The sequence below is a fragment of the Pseudophryne corroboree genome, chromosome 11 (assembly GCF_028390025.1).
Source record: "Pseudophryne corroboree isolate aPseCor3 chromosome 11, aPseCor3.hap2, whole genome shotgun sequence".
Lineage (NCBI taxonomy): Eukaryota > Metazoa > Chordata > Amphibia > Anura > Myobatrachidae > Pseudophryne > Pseudophryne corroboree.
Window position 1 is genome coordinate 116,155,729 of NC_086454.1, and position 24,648 is coordinate 116,180,376.

At 42.6% G+C, this 24,648-nt stretch overlaps 1 protein-coding gene across 1 annotated transcript in view; it reads right to left on the reverse strand.

The window, feature by feature from the left end:
• LOC134968667 (mucin-5B-like) overlaps nt 1-24,648 on the reverse strand; it is a 163,765-nt gene that overhangs the window by 25,555 nt on the left and 113,562 nt on the right. The window contains exons 17-19 of the mRNA XM_063944188.1: nt 18,494-18,594; nt 15,003-15,154; nt 5,160-5,298 (exon numbers count right to left, since the gene is read on the reverse strand). Of these exons, the coding sequence (XP_063800258.1) occupies nt 5,160-5,298; nt 15,003-15,154; nt 18,494-18,594 (392 nt within the window). The remainder of the gene's footprint in view (nt 1-5,159; nt 5,299-15,002; nt 15,155-18,493; nt 18,595-24,648) is intronic.

The following is a 24,648-nucleotide window of genomic DNA, read 5'->3' on the forward strand; positions in this document are numbered from 1 at the left end:
CACACAATACCCTCACTATTAGGAGGCCAAGACAATATTCCAAGCATCCTATATATTATTCATTTCTATATTATCGTTAAGTCCCAATGGAAAGAGAGATCCCACTGAAAATATCCAAAATGCCTCTCTCTTGCATAATCTGCTGAACCTGTCCCCACCTCTCTCTGTAATAGGGGCATGCTCAACACCCTGCAGAGATAGACCCTCGATATTTCCTAGATGTTTAGATTGAATATGAGCTGAAAGACTGTGGGAGCGGACTCCCTTGAGGATGTTACGTCTGTGCTCCAAAAATCTTATATTAAGCTTGCAAGTTGTACGGCCTACATACTGTTCTCCACATACACGTTAGCACATAAATAACGTAGGTGGTATCACAATTGATGTGACTACAAATCTCAAATCTACTTCCATATGTAGTATACTGAAAATGTGTACTGTTATCCATCATATATTTACAAGTGATACAGCTTGCATGGCCACATCTAAAGCAGTCATTTTTAATTGGATATTAATTAAGCCATGCACCCTGAGTTTCCTTATTTATATTTAGACCCCTGTAATGGCTTGATGTCTAAAAGCTCTGCAAATTTCTTGCTTTTTTAAAATTTACTTGTGGTTCTTTAGCTAACATTGGTGCTAGAACTTTATTAGCTTTCAAGATGTTAACATTATTCTTAATAATCCTTTTAATTTCTTTTGAACTTGAATTAAATGTAGTTATAAATCTGAGGTCCTTGTTTGCCTCAGCATCATCTAGTTTTATTCTCTTACTTGGATTTAGAAGGGTTCCTCTATCAGCTTCCCTAGCCTGTTTCAATGCATCATTTAAAATGTTCACTGGATAATTCTGTTCTAAAAGAGATGTAGTCGGCTCTGTAGCATGTTTATTAAAGTCTGTGAGATCAGAACAATTTTGTTTGTGTCTCAGAAACTGTCTCTTGGGAATGTTTCTAAGCCAAGGTTGATAATGGCAACTATATAATTCAAAAATTTGTTACAGTCCACTGCTTTTTTAAAAGTGGACGTAACTATTTAATTGTTTCTAATATCAAGGGCAAATATCCAGGAAGGTGATGCTAGTTTTGTGTATAGTGCTTGTGAATTTTAAACCAAAATCATTGTGATTTAAATAATCTACAAATAACTGTGCAGAACTCGCATCACCTTACCATATAAAAAACATGTAATCTATATATCTGCCATAGAGCAACAAGTTCGCCCCCATATGGACCACCCCAGATATATTTATCTTCGAAGTGGCCCATATATAAGTTGGCGAAGCTAGGGGCAAACTTGGTGCCCTTGGCAGTACCATGTGTCTGTAAATAAAAATGAGTGTTAAAAATAAAATAATTATGTGTTAAAGTGAAAGTGACAGCATCTAGTTTGAATTTTCATCTAATTTCACTCAGATCATCATTCAACAAAAATCTCTTTACTGATTCAACACCACCCTTATGTGGGATATTAGTGTAGAGAGACTCTACATCGCAAGTCATAAGTAAATAGTTATCTTGCCACTGTATATTCACAAGCATATTCAAAAAAATATGATGAATCTCTTATGTATGATCTAAGAGAAATAACATGTGACTTCAAAAACGAATCTATAAAGGCTGAAAAATTAGACGTGAGGGACCCTATACCCGAAATAATAGGATGCCCAGGTTGTGAGGTGAGAATTTTGTGTTTTTTGGGCAAATGATAATAAGTGGGTATAACAGGGTGTGAATTAAATAAATATGCATATTCCTGCCTGGATATTGCCCCTTCTTAAACCGCTTCATCCAAAAAGCTTTTATACTCAGACACAAAACCAGTTGTTGGATTATAGGCCAGCCTAGTATAACATTTGCTATTATTAAGCTGTCTATAAGCCTCTGTCTCATAAGAGGTCTTATACTGTACCACCGTTCCTTCACCCTTATCCGTACTCTTAATAATAATCGTATTATCTCTCATTAGGCTCTTCAAAGCCCGTCTCTCATTTTTGTGCAGATTATCTCTAAATTTCTATGGCTTCTCACAGACTTCTCTCAGACTATTCAGGGTCAAAGTGTAAAATGTTCAATCATTCCACTTTTATGTTGCATTGGGTAAAATTCAGACTTTTTTTGAGGATACTTCTCTCTGGCTGATTCACATCTAAGAGTGGAATCGTTTTCCTATTCTCTTGTTCAAGTTCAGTTAATATGGCGAAAGCTGGTTCATCAGTTTTATCTGATACAATGGGAATAGCATATATTTCCTTATTTTTAAGAGCTTTATTTGCAAAAAAACCTTTTCCTGCATAGGTTTCTCGTAAACCTATTAAGTTCTACATATAATTCAAAAAGATCTGTTTTTTGTGTAGGCACATACTGTAATTCAAGCCTTTGGAAATAATTGCCTTTTAATTCTTTCCTTTTGGGAGAATTGGGGTTCAAGATGGAAAATCTGTTCTGACTCTTCCAAATTGGATAGAGATCTTTGCCTAAAAAAGGCTCCTGTGTTTCTCTAGATGGATTAGAGTAATTGGCCCTATTTTTAGGTCTTGCTTCTCTAAAATGATGTTCATTAGTAGAATGTGGGCTTGGTGAATAATTTTGAAAGGTTGAAAACTTTTTTACCCCACTTGGGCTATTATGTCTAAAATTTACCTTGCATTTTTCTAAACTGTTTCCTTTTAGTAAAATTGGATTTAGATGTACCAAAGTTGTCATCTCTGTATTCACTATTATCACCATAGTTTGAAAGTTTTCTATATTTCTTACTATAGGATCTAACTTCATTCCTTTCATAATCACCATGATCCCTATTGAGTTTTTTTTTTTTTTTTTAGCAGAGATCAACAGTTGTTCAAAAGCCTCTATTTTTTTATTTAATTCATAATCAAGGTTTTTGGTAAGATCAGCACGGAGGACACGTGGACATTCACTTAGGTTAGAGGAGAGGAGATTCCGCATAAAAAAGCGGCAAAAAGGTTTTTTCACAGTAAGGACAATACGTGTTTGGAATTGGCGGACTCAGTCAACACCTTTAAGAATGGGTTAGATAAATTCCTAATGGATAAGGATATCCAGGGTTATGGTGCGTAGTCACGCACTATAGTTATTAAAAAATGAGGAATAAAACACAACGGCTGACATCAGCATCAGACAAAATTTAGTCCAAAAATAATACTGCATAAGAGACCACAAATAGGTTGAACTTGATGGACAAATTGTCTTTTTTCATCCTTAGATACTATGAGATCTTTAAAGTCGGCTCTCACATTATATGGTTTCAATAAATTCTGAATGTTATCAATCTTTACGGAGATAGCAGAAACTTTAGTCTCTTGATACTCAATTATTAAATCAATTAGAGCAAAAGAACATACATCAAGGGTATCATTCCATTATTGTATGATTTTTATATTTAGACAGATGCATCTTATCAAGCCAATGTCTTGTTTCTGCCTTTAAAAGTACCTCTAGCCTAAAAAATAAATAGTGCATGTCTAATGTATTGGCATCTCCAGTCATATTTTCCTTATTCAGAGTATCATTAAACAATAAACACCTGAATTACACACCTGCATAGTATAATTAAATCACTACTCTGATTGGAGGAGAGTTTAGTTAAATACATGGACTGTGAGCCACATAGGAAAAATCCTTCTTATGAAACCGTTAAGATCTTGAAAACAGAGAAACACGTCAAGGTTGATTTATTATCTACTGGACAAAGACCACCATTTATCCAGTCCTGCCGTCCTTACACCGGAGAAAGCGCCCTCCCTCCTTGCTGTACAACATACATCACAGGTGCCGGAGCCGCGAGCAGCCGGAGACTCAAGGGTAATAAAGGAATACACTGCTTACCATTTACCTCGGTCTCGCTATTAGGACTGCTGGATAGAGCAGACGGCTACAATGTATACAGCACTTGAGAATTTTACTGTGTTACATATGATTTACGGCATGAATTACATCGGAGGTGGAGCATAGCGCTGATCTATATACTGCAAAAAGGGTGAGAATCGAGCATTAATCATAGGGTAAATGTGAGACGCACCGTCCAAATACCCACCTGAATCTTGCTGTCAGAACTGTTATAAATAGACTTTTTTTCCTTTACAGTGCTCAAAAATTGAACTGTGTTTTTAATACTAATAGCAGCAACCTTATCTGAAGTATAACATTCTAACGATGCATATAATATAAAAAAGTGGAAACAAAGCTAATTTATACGGTGTGACTACATGTAAAAATCCTTGATTCAGTGATTTTTTTTTTGCACTGGAAACTGGATATTAATAAAGTTTTGAATGGTCTAAATCCGGTATTAAGATTGTTATTATTTTTTTGTTTTGATTCATGTTGGATCCATTGTGCTTTTTATTATTATAATAAATGTATGAATTTTGCGCTCCTTTTTTATAATGAATTGCCACTGAATTGGTGTAACAGGAAAAAGATGTTTTCCTGTTTCCAGTAGCAGATCCTGTGGGCCTATTTTGATGGGGGGGGCCTGGACCTGCAGTTCCACCCGCCCCATTGTTAATCCAACCAACCCTGATCATAGTAATGTCATTACCTCATTAAAAGCTAAAAAAATATATAAGCAAGGAGAATCCACAATAAATCTGATGCCATGGACCTGTATAAGGCCTTTGCCAATGTACACAATAAACAGAATATTATATATGGGATCAGTATGAGATCCCAGCGGTCAGGAGACTGACACCGGGATCCCGACAGCCGGGATTCTGGTGGCGTGCATAGCGTGTCCCCTCTCTGGCTCGCTGTGCTCACCACGCTTTGGGCCCGGTGGTGACCTTAGGTTGCCACAGGATTGTATTCCCCCTCGGGTGGGGGCACGGACCACCACCCAAGTGGGAGATCTAGCCAGCGGTCGGGACTCTGACTGCCGATATTCCTGCTGGTGTGGAAATCCTGGCGATATCCTGACCACCAGGATACCGACAGGCTGCCTCTCTTATTTATGTATTTGCATATAAAAATGTAATTCTTTTTTTTTGTCTCTGTTGATTTTGTGGTATTATAATGATATAATTGCAAAATTAAAATTAAACACTTTAAAAAAGAACAATAAATCTTTACATGTCTTGCCCGTAACATATTTTTAAAATAAAGACATAAAATTAGTTACTGTAATTAATAAAAGTGCACCTGAGCCAAGATGTAATCACAGCCACCATTAAAATCCTTCCGGGACTGATCAAAGGTGATGAGATGCCCATTTCCATATAATGTGCAGGTTTTAGGGCAAGGATTTTCTGTGCAAGTCCAAGTTCTGTTCTTACAGGTGCTGTCAAAATGAAAAATAAAAGATAAAAATTGTGCTTGTGAGTTAACTCCTGAGATTTGTACGCTATATTTTGAGTCCTTTAGGTATTGCTTGGTAAACTGTTTCTTGCTAGTGGTGGTTACACACCAACATCGGATATATCTGTCTGCTTCAGCCCAGGCTCTATTCTGTTTATCGATGTGGCGAATAGTTCACTTATCTGATATAGAGTGTAGGCCATGAAGGAGGTAGAACCTAAGGTGTAACTGGTGCATAGAAACTGATTTACTCTATAGCCCAGATGCACATACAGTATATAAACTGAATTTTACTGATCACTTGCCGTCATATCCTCCTGCCCCTGTACTTTTCTTCTGGTCACTGTTACCCTTCAAAACATTTAGGGCTATATCAGTGACGTGCGGTTAGGTTAATGACTGGGGAGACACTATACATTGGTAACAGGATCCCAGCGGTTGTGATTAGTGATGTGATTTTCGGGTTTTGTGTTTTGGTTTTGGATTCGGTTCCGAGGCAGTGTTTTGGATTCGGACGCGTTTTGGCAAAACCTCCCTGAAATTTTTTTGTCGGATCCGGGTGTGTTTTGGATTCGGGTGTTTTTTTACAAAAAACCCTCAAAAACAGCTTAAATCATAGAATTTGGGGGTCATTTTGATCCCATAGTATTATTAACCTCAATAACCATAATTTCCACTCATTTTCAGTCTATTCTGAACACCTCACACCTCACAATATTATTTTTAGTCCTAAAATTTGCACCGAGGTCGCTGGATGACTAAGCTAAGCGACCCAAGTGGCCGACACAAACACCTGGCCCATCTAGGAGTGGCACTGCAGTGTCAGACAGGATGGCAGATTTAAAAAATAGTCCCCAAACAGCACATGATGCAAAGAAAAAAAGAGGTGCACCAAGGTCGCTGGATGGCTAAGCTAAGCGACACAAGTGGCCGACACAAACACCTGGCCCATCTAGGAGTGGCACTGCAGTGTCAGGCAGGATGGCACTTCAAAAAAATAGTCCCCAAACAGTACATGATGCAAAGAAAAAAAGAGGCGCAATGAGGTAGCTGTGTGACTAAGCTAAGCGACCCAAGTGGCCGACACAAACACCTGGCCCATCTAGGAGTGGCACTGCAGTGTCAGGCAGGATGGCACTTAAAACAATAGTCCCCAAACAGCACATGATGCAAAGAAAAATGAAAGAAAAAAGAGGTGCAATATGGAATTGTCCTTGGGCCCTCCCACCCACCCTTATGTTGTATAAACAGGACATGCACACTTTAACGAACCCATCATTTCAGCGACAGGGTCTGCCACACGACTGTGACTGAAATGACTGGTTGGTTTGGGCCCCCACCAAAAAAGAAGCAATCAATCTCTCCTTGCACAAACTGGCTCTACAGAGGCAAGATGTCCACCTCCTCCTCATCGTCCGATTCCTCACCCCTTTCACTGTGTACATCCCCCTCCTCACAGATTATTAATTCGTCCCCACTGGAATCCACCATCTCAGGTCCCTGTGTACTTTCTGGAGGCAAATTCTGGTGAATGTCTCCACGGAGGAATTGATTATAATTCATTTTGATGAACATCATCTTCTCCACATTTTCTGGAAGTAACCTCGTACGCCGATTGCTGACAAGGTGAGCGGTTGCACTAAACACTCTTTCAGAGTACACACTGGAGGGGGGGGCAACTTAGGTAAAATAAAGCCAGTTTGTGCAAGGGCCTCCAAATTGCCTCTTTTTCCTGCCAGTATACGTACGGACTGTCTGACGTGCCTACTTGGATGCGGTCGCTCATATAATCCTCCACCATTCTTTCAATGGTGACAGAATCATATGCAGTGACAGTAGACGACATGTCAGTAATCGTTGGCAGGTCCTTCAGTCCGGACCAGATGTCAGCACTCGCTCCAGACTGCCCTGCATCACCACCAGCGGGTGGGCTCGGAATTCTTAGCCTTTTCCTCGCAGCCCCAGTTGCGGGAGAATGTGAAGGAGGAGCTGTTGACGGGTCACGTTCTGCTTGACTTGACAATTTTCTCACCAGCAGGTCTTTGAACCTCTGCAGACTTGTGTCTGCCGGAAAGAGAGATACAACGTAGGTTTTAAATCTAGGATCGAGCACGGTGGCCAAAATGTAGTACTCTGATTTCAACAGATTGACCACCCGTGAATCCTGGTTAAGCGAATTAAGGGCTCCATCCACAAGTCCCACATGCCTAGCAGAATCGCTCTGTTTTAGCTCCTCCTTCAATGTCTCCAGCTTCTTCTGCAAAAGCCTGATGAGGGGAATGACCTGACTCAGGCTGGCAGTGTCTGAACTGACTTCACGTGTGGCAAGTTCAAAGGGTTGCAGAACCTTGCACAACGTTGAAATCATTCTCCACTGCGCTTGAGTCAGGTGCATTCCCTCTCCTTTACCTATATCGTAGGCAGATGTATAGGCTTGAATGGCCTTTTGCTGCTCCTCCATCCTCTGAAGCATATAGAGGGTTGAATTCCACCTCGTTACCACCTCTTGCTTCAGATGATGGCAGGGCAGGTTCAGGACTGTTTGCTGGTGCTCCAGTCTTCGGCACGCGGTGGCTGAATGCCGAAAGTGGCCCGCAATTCTTCGGGCCACCGACAGCATCTCTTGCACGCCCCTGTCGTTTTTTAAATAATTCTGCACCACCAAATTCAATGTATGTGCAAAACATGGGACGTGCTGGAATTTGCCCAGATGTAATGCACGCACAATATTGGTGGCGTTGTCCGATGTCACAAATCCCCAGGATAGTCCAATTGGGATAAGCCATTCTGCGATGATGTTCCTCAGTTTCCGTAAGAGGTTGTCAGCTGTGTGCCTCTTATGGAAAGCGGTGATACAAAGCGTAGCCTGCCTAGGAACGAGTTGGCATTTGCGAAATGCTGCTACTGGTGCCGCCGCTGCTGTTCTTGCTGCGGGAGGCAATACATCTACCCAGTGGGCTGTCACAGTCATATAGTCCTGAGTCTGCCCTACTCCACTTGTCCACATGTCCGTGGTTAAGTGGACATTGGGTACAACTGCATTTTTCAGGACACTGGTGAGTCTTTTTCTGAGGCCTGTGTACATTTTCGGTTTCGCCTGCCTAGAGAAATGGAACCTAGATGGTATTTGGTACCGGGGACACAGTACCTAAATCAAGTCTCTAGTTCCCTGTGAATTAACGGTGGATACCGGAAACACGTTTCTCACCACCCAGGCTGCCAAGGCCTGAGTTATCCGCTTTGCAGCAGGATGACTGCTGTGATATTTCATCTTCCTCGCAAAGGACTGTTGGATAGTCAATTGCTTACTGGAAGTAGAACAAGTGGTCTTCTGACTTCCCCTCTGGGATGACGATCGACTCCCAGCAGCAACAACAGCAGCGCCAGCAGCAGTGGGCGTTACACTCAAGGATGCATCGGAGGAATCCCAGGCAGGAGAGGACTCGTCAGACTTGACAGTGACATGGCCTGCAGGACTATTGGCTTTCCTGTCTAAGGAGGAAATTGACACTGAGGGAGTTGGTGGTGTGGTTTGCAGGAGCTTGGTTACAAGAGGAAGGGACTTAGTGGTCAGTGGACTGCTTCCGCTGTCATCCAAAGTTTTTGAACTTGTCACCGACTTCTGATGAATGCGGTCCAGGTGACGTATAAGGAAGGTTGTTCTGAGGTGGTTAACGTTCTTACCCCTACTTATTACAGCTTGACAAAGGCAAAACACGGCTTGACACCAGTTGTCCGCATTTCTGTTGAAATAATTCCACACCGAAGAGGTGATTTTTTTTGTATTTTGTCCAGGCATGCCAATGGCCATATTTGTCCCACGGACAACAGGTGTCTCCCCGGGTGCCTGACTTAAACAAGCCACCTCACCATCAGAATCTGGACTGCGGGTGCTCCTTCCAGCACTTGCAGGGGGCGTGCAAATGGTGGAAGGCGCAACCTCTTCCCATCCAGTGTTGGGAAGGTAAGGCATCGCAACCGACACAATTGGACTCTCCTTGGGGATTTGTGATTTAGAAGAACGCACAGTTCTTTGCTGTGCTTTTGCCATCTTAACTCTTTTAAGTTTTCTAGCAGGAGGATGAGTGCTTCCATCCTCAGGTGAAGCTGAACCACTAGCCTTGAACATAGGCCAGGGCCTCAGCCGTTCCTTGCCACTCCGTGTCGTAAATGGCACATTGGCAAGTTTACGCTTCTCCTCAGACGATTTTGATTTAGATTTTTGGGTCATTTTACTGAGCTTTATTTTTTTGGATTTTACATGCTCTCTACTATGACATTGGGCATCGGCCTTGGCAGACGACGTTGATGGCATTTCATCGTCTCGGCCATGACTAGTGGCAGCAGCTTCAGCACGAGGTGGAAGTGGATCTTGATCTTTCCCTATTTTACCCTCCACATTTTTGTTCTCCATTTTTTAATGTGTGGAATTATATGCCAGTAATATATCAATAGCAATGGCCTACTACTATATATACTGCGCACAACTGAAATGCACCACAGGTATGGATGGATAGTATACTTGACGACACAGAGGTAGGTAGAGCAGTGGCCTACTGTACCGTACTGCTATATAGTATATACTGGTGATCAGCAAACTGTGCAAAACTGAAATGCACCACAGGTATGGATGGATAGTATACTTGACGACACAGAGGTAGGTAGAGCAGTGACCTTCTGTACCGTACTGCTATATAGTATATACTGGTGGTCAGCAAACTGTGCAAAACTGAAATGCACCACAGGTATGGATGGATAGTATACTTGACGACACAGAGGTAGGTAGAGCAGTGGCCTTCTGTACCGTACTGCTATATAGTATATACTGGTGGTCAGCAAACTGTGCAAAACTGAAATGCACCACAGGTATGGATGGATAGTATACTTGACGACACAGAGGTAGGTAGAGCAGTGGACTTCTGTACCGTACTGCTATATAGTAAATACTGGTGGTCAGCAAACTGTGCAAAACTGAAATGCACCACAGGTATGGATGGATAGTATACTTGACGACACAGAGGTAGGTAGAGCAGTGGACTACTGTACCATACTGCTATATATATAGTTATACTGGTGGTCAGCAAAATTCTGCACTGTCCTCCTACTATATACTACAATGAAGCACAGATATGGAGCGTTTTTCAGGCAGAGAACGTATAATACTGGTGGTCACTGGTCAGCAAAACTCTGCACTGTCCTCCTACTATATAATACTGCTGGTCCCCAGTCCCCACAATAAAGCAATTAGCACACTGAGCACAGATATTTGCAGCACACTGAGCACAGTCAGATATGAAGCGTTTTTCAGGCAGAGAACGTAGATATTTGCACTTGCAGCACACTGAGCACAGATATTTGCAGCACACTGAGCACATATATTTGCAGCACAATTTGCAGCCCACTGAACATAGAAACTGAGAGGACGCCAGCCACGTCCTCTCACGATCATCTCCAATGCACGAGTGAAAAATGGCGGCGACGCGCGGCTCCTTATATAGAATACGAATCTCGCGAGAATCCGACCGCGGGATGATGATGTTCGGGCGCGCTCGGGTAAACCGAGCAAGGCAGGAGGATCTGAGTTGCTCGGACCCGTGAAAAAAAAGGTGAAGTTTGGGCGGGTTCGGATCCCGAGGATCCGAACTCGCTCATCACTAGTTGTGCATCAGCGACATCCCGATATTTAAAATACCGACACTGGCTGATTTTAAAGGCTAACCCTGATACCTAAACCCCCTAACCCTAACCATCCCTTCCCCACAGAGTAACCCTAACCTGTACTGCCCTGCAGCCTAACCCTCACTCCCCCTGCCTAACACTCAACACCCCCCCAACCCCCGCAGCCTAACCCTAACCCCTGACTCTGCAGGGTAAACCTAACACCCCCCTTTCCCCACTCTGCTCTCCGGCAGCCCATGATAGCATCACTTGGGATCTCAGCGCCGGGATAGTAATGAACGCTGGGATACCGGTGCCGGCATTCTGAGTAGTGTCGGGATTGCAGCATCTGTATTGTGACTGCTGGCGGTTGGGGGGCATCCAAAGAGGGGGTGTCGGCAAGGGGTGGGGGGTGTTTGCCAAGGTGCTGCTTCCATTATAGTTTGGAGCTACAGAGCTTCACAATCAGTGTGTGGGTATGAGGGGTGGTGTAAGGGTATGAGAGGTGCCTGAATAGTTCAGAGCAATATAACTCGTATGATCAACAGAGAGGTTGCACAAGCCATCTAAATTTTCAAAAAGGGCCCCCTCCAGTATCATTTATTGTATATATACAGGTATTCTTTGACGGGGGGGTGATACCAAAGCCAAAGTAGAATTGTATACACAATGAGAGAACAAAGTTGCCTTATGGTGGTGCACAATATTATAAAACATAACTTTTAATTCGTAGATTTGTTAAAAAGGACTTGTGAAATAGTAGATAAAAAACATAGAAGTGAAAAGATAAGAAAATTGTTTTAAAATATGACTCCCTACACACAAGGTGTCCGCTGATTACAGAACTTATATAATAGTATGTGGTCTGTATTAGACGTATTTATGCTTGTATTAATTAATAAATGTTATATAGCCTCAACAGTGTTTGTGTATTCATTCCCATTACTCATTAAGGTCTCACTGAGCACTATTGGGTGTATTGTTGATAAGAGTACATATGTTGGGTCACAGTTGCAAAGCTTCCTGCCAATCCGTGTATATGAGAGTATACTTTGAGAAACTTTCTTGAGTTCCTATGAGGTCAGCGAATCTGTGTGATCAGAGTGGATTCTCCCACTGTACAATATTAGTGTATAGCCATCTCTTTGTGTTATTCAAACAATCAGCGGACACCTAGTGGGTGTCGGCAGTGCCTTTAAATTTTGAGTAATAGAGCTCAGACACTAACATCCAGCAGTGAAGGGGAGATGGGGATGGAGACAGTATACCGGCTGATGGGATGCAGGCTGTCAGGATTCCACCAGCGGCATCTCACCAGCCATAATACCAACAGTAAGCTACCTCGAGTGGTGGCATGGTATTCTGACCGCCAGCATTTTACCGGCTGTCGGGATCCAGGCCACATGAAGCCGGGATCCCAACAGCCAGTATATTAACTACATCCCAGAAGGATGATCTGACAAGGATTGTGTAATGTGTAGAATGGGCTGTACCTTGCGTAATGTGTATAAGCATCTTTACCTGGCGTAATGTGTATAAGGTGCTCTACCTGGCATAATGTGTATAAGGTGTTCCACCTGGCACAATGTGCTGTACCTGGCATAATGTGTATAAGGTGCTCTGCCTGGCATAATGTGTTTAAGCAGCTTTACCTAGCATAATATGCTGTATCTGGTGTAATGTGCTCAACCTGGCGTAACATGTATAAGGTGCTCTACCTTGCGTAATGTGTATAAGGTGCTCTATCTGGGATCACGTGCATAAGGCGCTCTACTTGGCATTATGTGCATAATGTGCTGTACTTTGCATAATGTCTTTAACGTGCTCTACCTGGTGTAATGTGTATAATGTGCTCTACATGGCATAATGTATATATCATGCTTTACATGGCATAATGTGTATAACATGCTCTACCTGGTATAATGTGCTGTACCTGGCATAATGTGTATACGTGTCTGTACCTGGCATAATATGTGTAATGGGCTGTACCTGATGTAAAGTGTATAAGGGGCTCTACCTGCCATAATTGTATAATGTGCTATACTTGGAGTAATGTGTATAATGTGCTGTACCTGGATTAATGTGTATATGCAGCTGTACGTGGCATAATGTGTATAATGTACTGTACCTGCCATAATGTGTATAAGTGTCTGTACCTGGCGTAATATGTGTAATGGACTGTACCTGGTGTAATATGTATAAGGGGCTCTACCTGGCATAATATGTGTAATGGACTGTACCTGAAATATAGTGTATAATGGTTGAACCTGGAATAATGTATATAATGGCTATATCTGGTGTTATCTGTATAAGGGGCTCTACCTGGCATAATGTGTACAATGGGCTGTACCTGGCTTAATGTGTATAATGGTGCTGTACCTGGTGTAATGTGTACAAGCAACTGTTCCTGGTGTAATGTGAATAAGCATCTGTACCTGGCATTATGTGTATGAGAGGCTCAACTGTGACAAAATGTTTATCAGTGGCTTTACTGTGGCATAGCAGACACTACTGTGCGTGAAATGTGAATAACGGACACTACTGTGCAGTGTAATGTGAATAACTGACCCTAATGTGTGGTGTAATGTGAGTAACAGACACTACTGTGCAGTGTAATGTGACTAACGGATGCTACTGTGTGGTGTAATGTGAGTAATGGACACTATTGTGCAGTGTAATGTGAGTAACGGACGCTACTGTGCAGTGTAACTTGAGTAACGGACACTACTGTGTAGTGTAATGTGACTAACGGATGCTACTGTGTGGTGTAATGTGAGTAATGGACACTATTGTGCAGTGTAATGTGAGTAACGGACGCTACTGTGCAGTGTAACTTGAGTAACGGACACTACTGTGTGGTGTAATGTAAGTAACGGATGCTACTGTGGGGAGGGAGGGTTAGGGCTAGGCTGTGGGGAGGGAGGGTTAGGGTTAGGAACAAAAAGGGAAGGTTTGGCACTAAGGGGGAGGGTTAGGGCTAGGCTTCTGGGAGGGAGGGTTAGGCACTAAGTGGGGAAGGTTAGGCTTTGGGCGGGGGGGTTTCGGCTAGTGGGGTAGAGGGGAGGGTTAGAATACTTACCTAGCAGGTGTCGGGATTCTGCATGCTGGGATGCCGCTGTCGGTCTTTTGACCACCGGCATCCATATACTATCCCTTTCATACAATCTGTGTCCTTTTGGATGGCTAAAGGTTGTACTATTTGTAAATAGAAATATTGACAATTTCTAAAATCACGTCACTAATTACAAATGTTTTTCCTTGCCAAAGCCACTTCTGTTACAATATGGTAAGTGATATTCTGGTAAAAATAATATTACAAATAATAATAACAATTATTATCGGTTTTACAACTGTTTTATTATCAGTTGTTCAAGAATAGGCTACGAGGATGACAATTTCCAGAGTCAGACTGGCCACTATATTAAATTTCTACTCAGGGTCTTCGTGAGGGGTTTTGCAAAGCATAACCATGCCCCCCACATAGTTACACCCCCAAATACAGCCAAATGACTTCTTCCTGGGAGCTGGATGATAGTGTAGTGGTGCTGGATTGGAATCTGCTTATGTCACTGCTTATGCCTCCCCACACCCTGGTACATAGTTGGGAATGGTGTCTGCTGATACCAATACACAAATGTTGGGTTGGTGTTTCCTAAGAAGGGTGTGGCCTCATGCTCTACACATTTCTTGCGTATTCCTCTGCTAACACACCTTGTTAGTTTGCTTCACTGAAAGAGATACAATATGCTGATATGATCTGTTTACAACTGATAAATTATTAATTGCCCTTTTGTTAAAGAACAGTTCGACAGCAGTAATGGGTTCTGCTGATATGACTCTCTTCTGAAACAAAGCAGATATTTGGCATTAATTCCATTAAACAGTATGTCTTTTCACCCATATGCATATGGAACATGATTACATTATTTTATTTTATTTTTATAAATACACTGAATTATCCATATAGGCTCCTTTATTGAGTTCTTTTTTTTACATGTAAAATAAACTTCAATGTAATAGATACTATACCATGTATTGCAGGATATCTTGATTTGTTCTCCTGTGTCATAAAACTTTCCCCCATAAACACACGGGCACTGGCTTGGAAGAATGCAGCCACCTTTGTCGTCAGATATTAGACCTATAGGGCAGACGCATCCTGGTACACAATCGTTACTATACTGCAGAAGGAAATCATAACATTTATTGTAACAGTGCATACTCAATGGACCGAACATGTATTTTAGCCAAAACTCTGTTGTTAATTAATGATCAGTAAGATTGTTTATTAAGTGCAAATTATTCTGCAAATACTATTATTCTGTTTGATGCAAAGTAATGTATGTGCACATATGAACTTGCATTCAATGCTGACATGGAGACCAGGAGCTGCATGATGTACACGGCACAAAACTTTGCTAAACACTAGCATATATAAACAAAAAATAACAGTGACCAATGGCACCTCCAACAGTAATTTATGTTTAAACATATTGGCATCCCTGGCCCTATCCATCTTGTAGATCACCCAGGAATGTGGAAACTTGGACTGACACAGCAACACCTGCAGCAACTTTTTCCCAACTCGGATCATCTGGCAACATATGCTTCCTTAACTGATTAGAAATTTCTTACACAATGAAAAATAGTAGACTCTTGCAATTTGTCACTCAATTTCTGGATAGCCGCAAGCCAACATAATGTAAAGGTTGCGGCATTGCCCTGGCTACCCATTTGTTTCAGTTGCCGGTCTCGGATGAAGCCACTAAGATTTTGTTTAAGCAAGTCCAGCTTTGACCTCAGGTATCTTTTAAGGAACAACATTGGAGTTTTACTCATAGTAGCATGCATGGCATTTCCTTAGGGAAACAAGAAATATGCCATTTTCTGCAGCAATTTGCAGGGGTCCCATTTGATGCCAGTTGATATGACTGAGGTGTGGTACAGAAGATAGACATTAAAAAGATAAACAGTCATTATGATAGACAGTCATAATGTCGACAGTTAAACTGGGGTCAAAAGTTAGACAATCAAAAGTTAGACAGAGTCAAAAGTTAGACAGTAAAAAAAACAGTGTTATTTTGTGTTTTTGAATTATTATATTTTTTAAATACAATAATTCCCTGCGGTCCACCAGGGTGCCGCCCTGAGGAAGACTCTTTTGAGTTGAAACGCGTTGGTCACTACGGGTGCAGCTTAGAAAGGACTTTGGTGTTGCTTGTTTTCTCAAGGCTTGGTGACCAGGAGGAGGGTATCATATTCCCGGGCTTACCATCTACTCTTCTCTTGTGATTATCCATGCCGTTGGACAAAAAAGTCATACATGGTACTAAGCCATTCCTGACATTGCATGTGGTCATTTTTTATGTGATCGATTAAAAATTAAGGTTTCATGCTATATGGTGCTATTCTGTATTTCTTTGAGGTTCAATGTTCAGAAAAAACCTGTATCCCAAGGAAGTTTTTGAAGACATCTGCTGACACACCTGTGAGATTATTGGCCTAATTGAGGCCAAGGAGGGGTACGAAGCAAACCGTATTAATTATTTATTATATTTGTTGTGACCCACTGATATACACCATGACAGGTTGTTTTTTCTTATTCTATTTTACAGGTAAACTATTGGATGAGAGAAGACCTCTTGGAAAAAGAGAAAAAACACTTTTTGGACATTCGAGAGAAAGGAAAAAAAAAATCATACTCTTGATATTGTTTTATCAGTTTTAGCAAACACTTTGATGTTGTGGCCTGCAGTCATGAACGCGCCATGAATACTTCTGACCATTACCAACCACCAGAAACATGGTCTCCATGTATGGACCCCTCAAAAGCCACATGCACCTGTTGCCAAGGAGCACACGGCTAGCCCCATGGATGCAGTGTAACAAATGAAGAATCTTCTTTCCAAAGAGGTTGTGGCTTTTCCCATAAGACGTGATGTGCCTACCATTACTGGGATGCCACCAGGACTTACACCACTGGTGGTAGTACGAGCTTAAGTCCGAGTGACCCGAGTCAATGCCAACAGAACAAAAGACCCAAGGAAGAGAGGAGTAGATCAAAGACAAAAGGCTAGAGAAATAAAATGACACTACAATGTTGGGGACAATCCAGGAGATCCAAAGATATAAAGACAAGTGTGTAAAAGACAAGGACAAGACAGGAGTAACAAGGTCTAGAATGCAATTAGGAAATTAGACCACACAACAGGGGAAGCTGTGAACCAGCAGGTGAAATTCCTGGATATAAGAATAAAGGAGAAAGAGAACACAGAAAGGCACGTGACACTATAATAAATTGATGAGAGGTAGTATTAGCAGAGACTGCAAACAATCAACGTGACAGATTATGCAGCCGATATGGGGCTGGACACAGGCTAGTACTAGAACCAACAGACAAGGGCTCCGCTGCAGCCGGGAACTATGACCAGCAAAGAGTGAGAGGCAGACCAGGAAGAAAAAGGGAGCATAAGCCAATCAGCAAATCAGTTAATTACAATTTCATACAGCTTCCCCTCTGCACATTTCACTGTCCTGTGAGTGCCTGGCATCTGCGTAACCAGGCAACTCACTAAGGACGCAGAGTGGAAGTTCTCCCCGCCTGCCGCATTGGCTCAGCATCCTGGTTGCTATAGAGCTGGTGACCTAGAAATGACTGGATGCTGCCGGAGACACGGGCAGCTCCAGTCCCCCTGCCTCCTCCTCCTCCCCTGCCTCCGTCGCTGCTGCTCTCCTCTTCTCCTCCAGCACGGCACACACAGCACAGCACAGGCGGCTTGTAATGAGTCAGTTTGACTCATTACAAGCCGCTGGCCATTGTGCCCTCAGGGCAACTGCACTGTGTGCCAGGCACACCTGGCACACACGTAGTTACGTCTCTGCACGCCGCCCCACTGTTGCCACCAGTTTTTGATGAAATCCATTCTGCAGATGTGCATAAAATAATATCTAAATAGTTAAAAAAAAATACTTTTTAAACTATATTTAATTAAAAGAAATAAAAAACAACAACTATATGAACAGTTCTGAAGGAAACAATTGTCAGTTAAGTGGATAATAGAGGGGTTTGAATTTTATGTCATCACTTGTGCCATTTTTATTTCATCATACTAGAGTCATGTGAACAAGGGGTGTTTCAATTTGTTAATTTGTAGACTATCACATTACGCTAATAATGAAGAGGGGAGAGAGGCTGAGGTAGATGGAGGTAGGCACTAGCTCAGCCCTCCATGGTGCTAGCCACACCCCGTAGCACTTACCACGCCCCCAACATTACTAGTCACACCCCCGCTGTATTGGACACACTTCCTGTGGTAGCACACATTAGGCCCTTAGTACATTTCAGCTCCAGGCCCATGTGGACCTTAATCTGGCACTGACCGTAGTGCACAAGTCCAGAGTGAGCGTGTGCCAACACTACACAGCTTCATTGACACACTTTGCACAGAGCTCTTCTTCACTTATGGTAACTTAGTGTTTGTTTGTTTGTTTGTTTGTTTGTTTGTTTGTTTTTTACTCACACATCCCATATCCTGTGTTTTGCAGCTCTTCTGACATTCAGAGCTAAAAGAATCAGGACCAGGAGAACTGCAGTCATAATAATACATAGGTGGGTTGCAGGCTGTAAGAGACAGAAACATATTTTGTCAAAATCTATGTAAATTGCTCGTCATAACTAAAAGAATAACAGAAAATGTTAGAACAATAGTTGAACAATGTTTAATCACAGAAGAATAAAACCTACAGTACAAATGTAAACATCACAACTGCCCAATCAAATTATCACTATCTAGATATTCCCTATATATTACAATAATGTAGATTTTTTTTTAGACTGAAAAAAATGTGTATACTTGGTGAACAGAGAAGCTTTAATTGCAAATTTGTATGACATAAATAATAACGTAGGAAAACATGAACCATACAATGTAAATGAGTGTAGTCATCACAGCTAGTATGGTAGCATGTGACCAGCAGACATTTCAAGAGCTAGTAAAATGCTTTTTCAAGATACAATGATTAACATGCACCACCTTTTATTATTTTATAATTGACATTGTGAAAACTATAATGTTCATACTGTACACCCAGGTGTAAAGAAACCTAATCAACACTGTAACAAACTTAATTTCCTTTTTTTAAATCCAAGGGACACACAGATGGAATAGGGCCTGGATTGACGGTGCAGGGGAAAGAATAATACCCTCCTTGGTGCACACTGTAATGTTGATTTCATTCATTCCTTTTTTTTTTTTTTTTGGGGGGGGGGGGTGTCCCCAGGATTTGGCCATGCCTCCCCCATCTTTGCTCTCTAAAGCCCTGCACTAGGCATCCTATTTTATCATCTTTTGCAATTGTTACTTCCAATAGGAGTCCAAGGGCCAGCTGTAATACTGTCCAAGTTTGTAAAATCTGCTAGATTGCAGCCAAACTCGCAACTTGGTCAATGTAATAGGGTGCGAGAACTTGCAAGCTCGCACGTTTCCCACAATCCTGCAATTTGCACAAACCAAACTCGCATCTAGATGTTTACCTATAGAAAATATACAACTCAGTCATGTAATAGAGTGTGAGTTTTAAGCTTGCACCCAAAACCTTAACAAAAACTTGCCTATAAATAGACCAGGTTTTTATAGGCGAGTTTCACAGAAGCATGCACAGATCAATGAGATCCGTGCATAATTCCGTCTGTAAAACATAATAAATAGTTTTTAAAAAAAAAAGTAAAAGTAAAAAAATGACATGGGGTCACCCCCAAAGCATAACCACCCCCGGAATCTTTGAGTCAGTCCTGGATCCAAAGATTGTGTAGGGTTTCCCTATATTTTAAGAACCAGCACTGGGGATTCTGGGGCCAGACCTGGTTTAAAAAATATGGGGGGAAAAGATATAGGGGTCCCCAATATTTTTTAAACCAGCACGATCTCCACTAGCCAGGAAGGTACTGCCCCAGCCAGGGGACATGCTTATATTGGTCCCCATGGCCAGGGGCGTAGCCAGAACTTTGTGGGCCCCATAGCAACATTTTGAAGGGGCCCCCGTCCCAATGCTTCTAAAGAGACACTTCTCTGCAGCAGTTGTTAATTTTATTCCCTATAATAGTGCCCCAGTTCATTTTCTGAACCATAGTAGAGCCTTATTTAATGTTATGCCCCATAGTAGTGCCCCTAGTTTCTTTTATAAATCACAGTAGTGCTTAAGTTCACCCTATGTCACATTTCAGAGTTGCCAGTACACATTATACCGCACAGTACCCCTAATTCACATTATGTCATATTGTGCCCCATTACAGTGCCCCGGTTCATATTATATAACATTAAAATGCCCTCCAGTTTATTTTTATACCACACTACAATGAGCAAGTCCAGGGGCAGACCTAGATATATTGCAGGCCCCAAGGAAAAAGTTTGAAAGGACCCCTACGTACCACCCAATGGCAAAAAATGTATATAACACATGTAACTTTGACAGGGAAGGTGGGCCCCTCTCAGCTCTAGGCCCCATAGCAACTGCACCTATAGTAGTTATGCTCTTGCCCATGGCCGTAACAGTAACCCCCTAACTAATCATCTCTGGCTAGGGTTTCCTGGGGGAGTGGGGTTCCCCCAATTAAAGGGTCCCTCTCTCCCTCCAGGTACCCAAGGCCAGTGGTGGGTGCTGAGTTGATAGTTAATTAGTATGAATTTTGTAATGCTACATTAAAATTACAAATTAAAGAATGTGAGAAAAGTGATAAAGTTAAATATTTACTATGCTCCATCCACAATCCACATCCAAGTAATATTTATGAATGACAAAGACTGTATTTGCCTCTGATACTATATGTGTGCATTATCATCTAACACGTAGGATTCAAGTGTTCCTATCAGCCAGGGCCGTTTCTTGGGGTAGGCGAGCAGTGCAACCGCACTGGGCGCCCGCCGCGGCACTAACTGTGGCTCCCTGCTTCCCCCTCCTATTTCTCCCCGAGTAACCCGCTCGGGGGGCGGAGTTTCACGGAATGACGCGGATGTGTCGTTATGTCACGACGCAACCCCGTCACTCCGCGAAACTCCCCCCCCAAGCAGAGTACAGAGGGGGATCCAAGTTAGGAAGAGGGAAAGGCCGGCGCGAGGAGCGACTGGTGAGGCGGGCCGAAGAGCGGTAATCGCCTCTGTAAGTATTCTCTCTCTCTCTCAATGTGTAAAAAGGGGACACCTGCCGTAATGTGTGAAATGGGGACTTTTGCCTGCCGTAGTGTGGGGATTTAATGTATCAAGGGCATTGCGGTGTGTGGCATAATATGGTGCAGGGGGCATTACTGTGTGGGGCTTAATATGGTAGTATTTTTTTTTTCCTGTGGTGGTCGTGATCTGTTGGAGCAGGGTCAAAAACTGGATTGTGAGGTAGTCTTTTCAGACGAGGCCATGCCCATTTATATGAGGCCACACCCATTTAGATGAGGCCACGCCCCCTTGCCGGGTGCGCGCACAATTTTTTTTTTAAATCTAGGTGTGTGTGTGTGGGGGGGGGCGGCACATTTTTTTATGTCATGGGGGGGCGCATTTTTAAATCTCGCACTGGGAGCCAAATTGGCTAGAAACAGCCCTGCTATCAGCAATAATATGCTGACCGTCATAAACTGTTTTGAGTCTATTCTTCTATTCCTCTGTATATACAGTAGCTGAGTTTGATTTGTTACTTTTGTAGCAGTAGACGGAAACAAATCAATCACTTGATAAACTATCATGTTGCTGTTTATATGAAAACTGTTTACTGCACAGTAGTATTACTTATAGTTTGTGCATTGTAAACCTCTGCATAAAGCTTCGTTATAGGGAGGAAGGGAACAAATGCAAATAATGAGGTTATTAAATTTAAACATTGTTACCATTTGGTATTAGCTTCTCACACATGCTTCAGCAGCCTTTCTCCTCCAGTGCAGCACACACTGCTGTGTGCTGGTCTAGGGAGAAAGGCAGCAGTCATACTCTCTGCTGTTTGTGGTGGGGAGGCGTTCGTACCTGCCCCCCCCCCCCACACACACACACACACCGACACCTACCAAATTTAAACATAGGTGCCCCCCAACAGCAAGCGCACCTGCTTTGCTGCCGCAAATAACTGCAGAGCTGTCAGCCCCCCTGTATATATGTATCAACCCTCTGTTCTATGGGTCTGATTCTATGGTGAGTGCCATCCTGGTCAATGGGTAGATACACCTCTGTGTGCAGGAAGGGGATGCAGGGTGAGGTGTAGTGCAGGGGCGCGGTGTGTGTGGGGAGGGGGTGCAGGGTGAGGGGTAGTGTAAGATAGAAGTGTGTGCGGGGAGGATGTGAGGGGTGAGTGGTAGTGTAGAAGAGCAGTGTCTGCGGGAAGGGGATGCAGGGTGAGTGGTAGTGTAGGAGAGCAATGTGTGGAGGGAGTGGTTGCAGGGTGAGCGGTAGTTTCGGAGAGCAGTGTATGGAGGGAGTAGGTCAGGGTGAGGGGTAGTGTAGGAGAGCAGTGGAAGCAGAGAGTGGGTGCAGGGTGAGAGGTACAGTAGTGTAGGAAGGCAGTGTGTGCAGAGAGTGGGTGCAGGGTGAGGGGTAGTGTAGGAGAGCAGTGTGTGCAGAGAGTGGGTGCTGGGTGAGGGGTAGTGTAGGAGAGCAGTGTGTGCAGAGAGTGGGTGCAGAGTGAGAGATACAGTAGTGTAGGAGAAGAGTGTGGGTGGGGAGGGGGTGTAAAGTGAGGGTACAGTGTAAGAGAGCAGTGTGTAGTAGGATGTGGTGCAGGGTTAGGGGCAGTGTAGGAGAGCAGTGTGTAGTGGGAGGGGTTTTGGGTGAGGGGCAGTGTAGGAGAGCAGTGTATGTGGAGAGGTGGTGGAGGTTGAGGGTAGTGTAGGAAAGCAGTACATGTGGGTGGGAAGGGGTGCAGGGTAACAGGTTATAGAGTGCAGTGTGTGCTGGGAGGAGGTGTAGGGTTAGGGGTAGTGTAAGAGAGAAGTATGTGTGGGGAGGAAGGTATGCTGGGTGACAGGTAATGGTGTGCAGTGTGTGCGGGAGGTGTGAGGGGCAGTCCCTGTGCCCACATGCATGTATACATGGAGGAGTGTGGGAAACCCTGCTACCAGCAACGACTTCAGCAGGATGTTGGGGCAACAGAGGAGGAGAATACCACTGCCAGAAGGTAATTTTTGAACTAATTAAGCTAATTAGAAACTTACCTCTTTAGCTGGGTACACACTGAGCGATATATCAGCAGTTTTGTCAAATGGGCCATAAATTGTGAGCCCATCGGCAGGTGTGTATCCCCAGTATGTCTGTGAACGTTATTTTTCACAGACACATTGTGTTGGCCGTGCAGCACAACCGATAGTATCTGGCTGTATGCATCTGGCTGTGTGTACAGGCGGTCGGCACTTGCTGCAGGGACCACTGATGACTGACATCTCAACTGGGTGGGCACATTTAAATATCCAACTAGTAGTGACATCAGCAAAGGATAAATAACTAAGTAATTGAGCAGGCGCTGATTCTGGGCTGTCTTACTTAAAGCAGCTAATTAATTGGGAAAGTTAGTCCCTAACAAAGAATACAAATATAATAAAAATAGCGCTAGAGAGCTGAATATATATGTTTAAAAGATTTTTATACAAATTTATTCATACATAAAACACAAATCAAAATGTTCCAACATTGTAAGAACAAATCTGACATTAATTATCAAGGGCTCGGCACAGCACTGCATTTAAATAGAATGTTTCATGCATAAAATGCAGTTGAAATTGATTGAATATAGACTGGGATTAGTGCATCAAGTTCATCTATTTAGTATGCCAGAGTCCAGGAACAATGATTGTGCGAGATGGAAATAATTACCAACTTGTTGGAAATGAAGACCTTTTTACCGCTCGTTTATGGAATCCAACTGGTCCTATTCAAAGCCCAGGTCTGTTTGCAGATGTCCAATCACAAGAGTAGTTCTTTATCGGACTTCTAGGCTTTCCTTATGATGAATAAGATGAATGAATGTATGGATGCAATGCCCAGCTCCTCCACCAACGCGTTTCACTGCCTGCCACAGCTTTTTCAAGGTGATATAGACCAGTCTATATCACCCTGAAAAAGCTGTGGCAGGCATATAAAGGAACTACTCTTGCAATTGGACATCTGCTAACAGACCTGTGCTTTGAATAGGACCAGTTGGCTTCCATAAACAAGCGGTAAAAAGGTCTTCATTTCCAACAAGTTGGTAATTATTTCCATTATGGGAATTAACAGCCAGGAAATCAGGGGACTATTTTTTGAAAGCACCTCATGATGACTAGTTTTAGCATCTATGATAATTAGAATATATTTTCACCTCGGCTCACTCAAGTCAAAATTGTGACTTTTTCAGGTTAAAAATATTCTAAATATTTTTCACCTTTACCTGTTCAACGCAAGTATTGTTTCTGTTTCTTTCAAATTTATGTTTTGACACTTTCATGTTTTACACTTGTGGAAATATATATTTTTTTTTGCTTCTACAACATATCATTTTATAACGATCATTATAAAAGTTCAGTTTTATCCACTATATAATTTCAAGCGTGCCCCAACAAAGAGTCTCTTTTCTCTCCTTTGTATAATTCAGTACTCACCACTGACTCTGGGAGCACCACTGACTATATAATAGACTGTAAATTACAGAATATTGGATACATTGCCAGTTC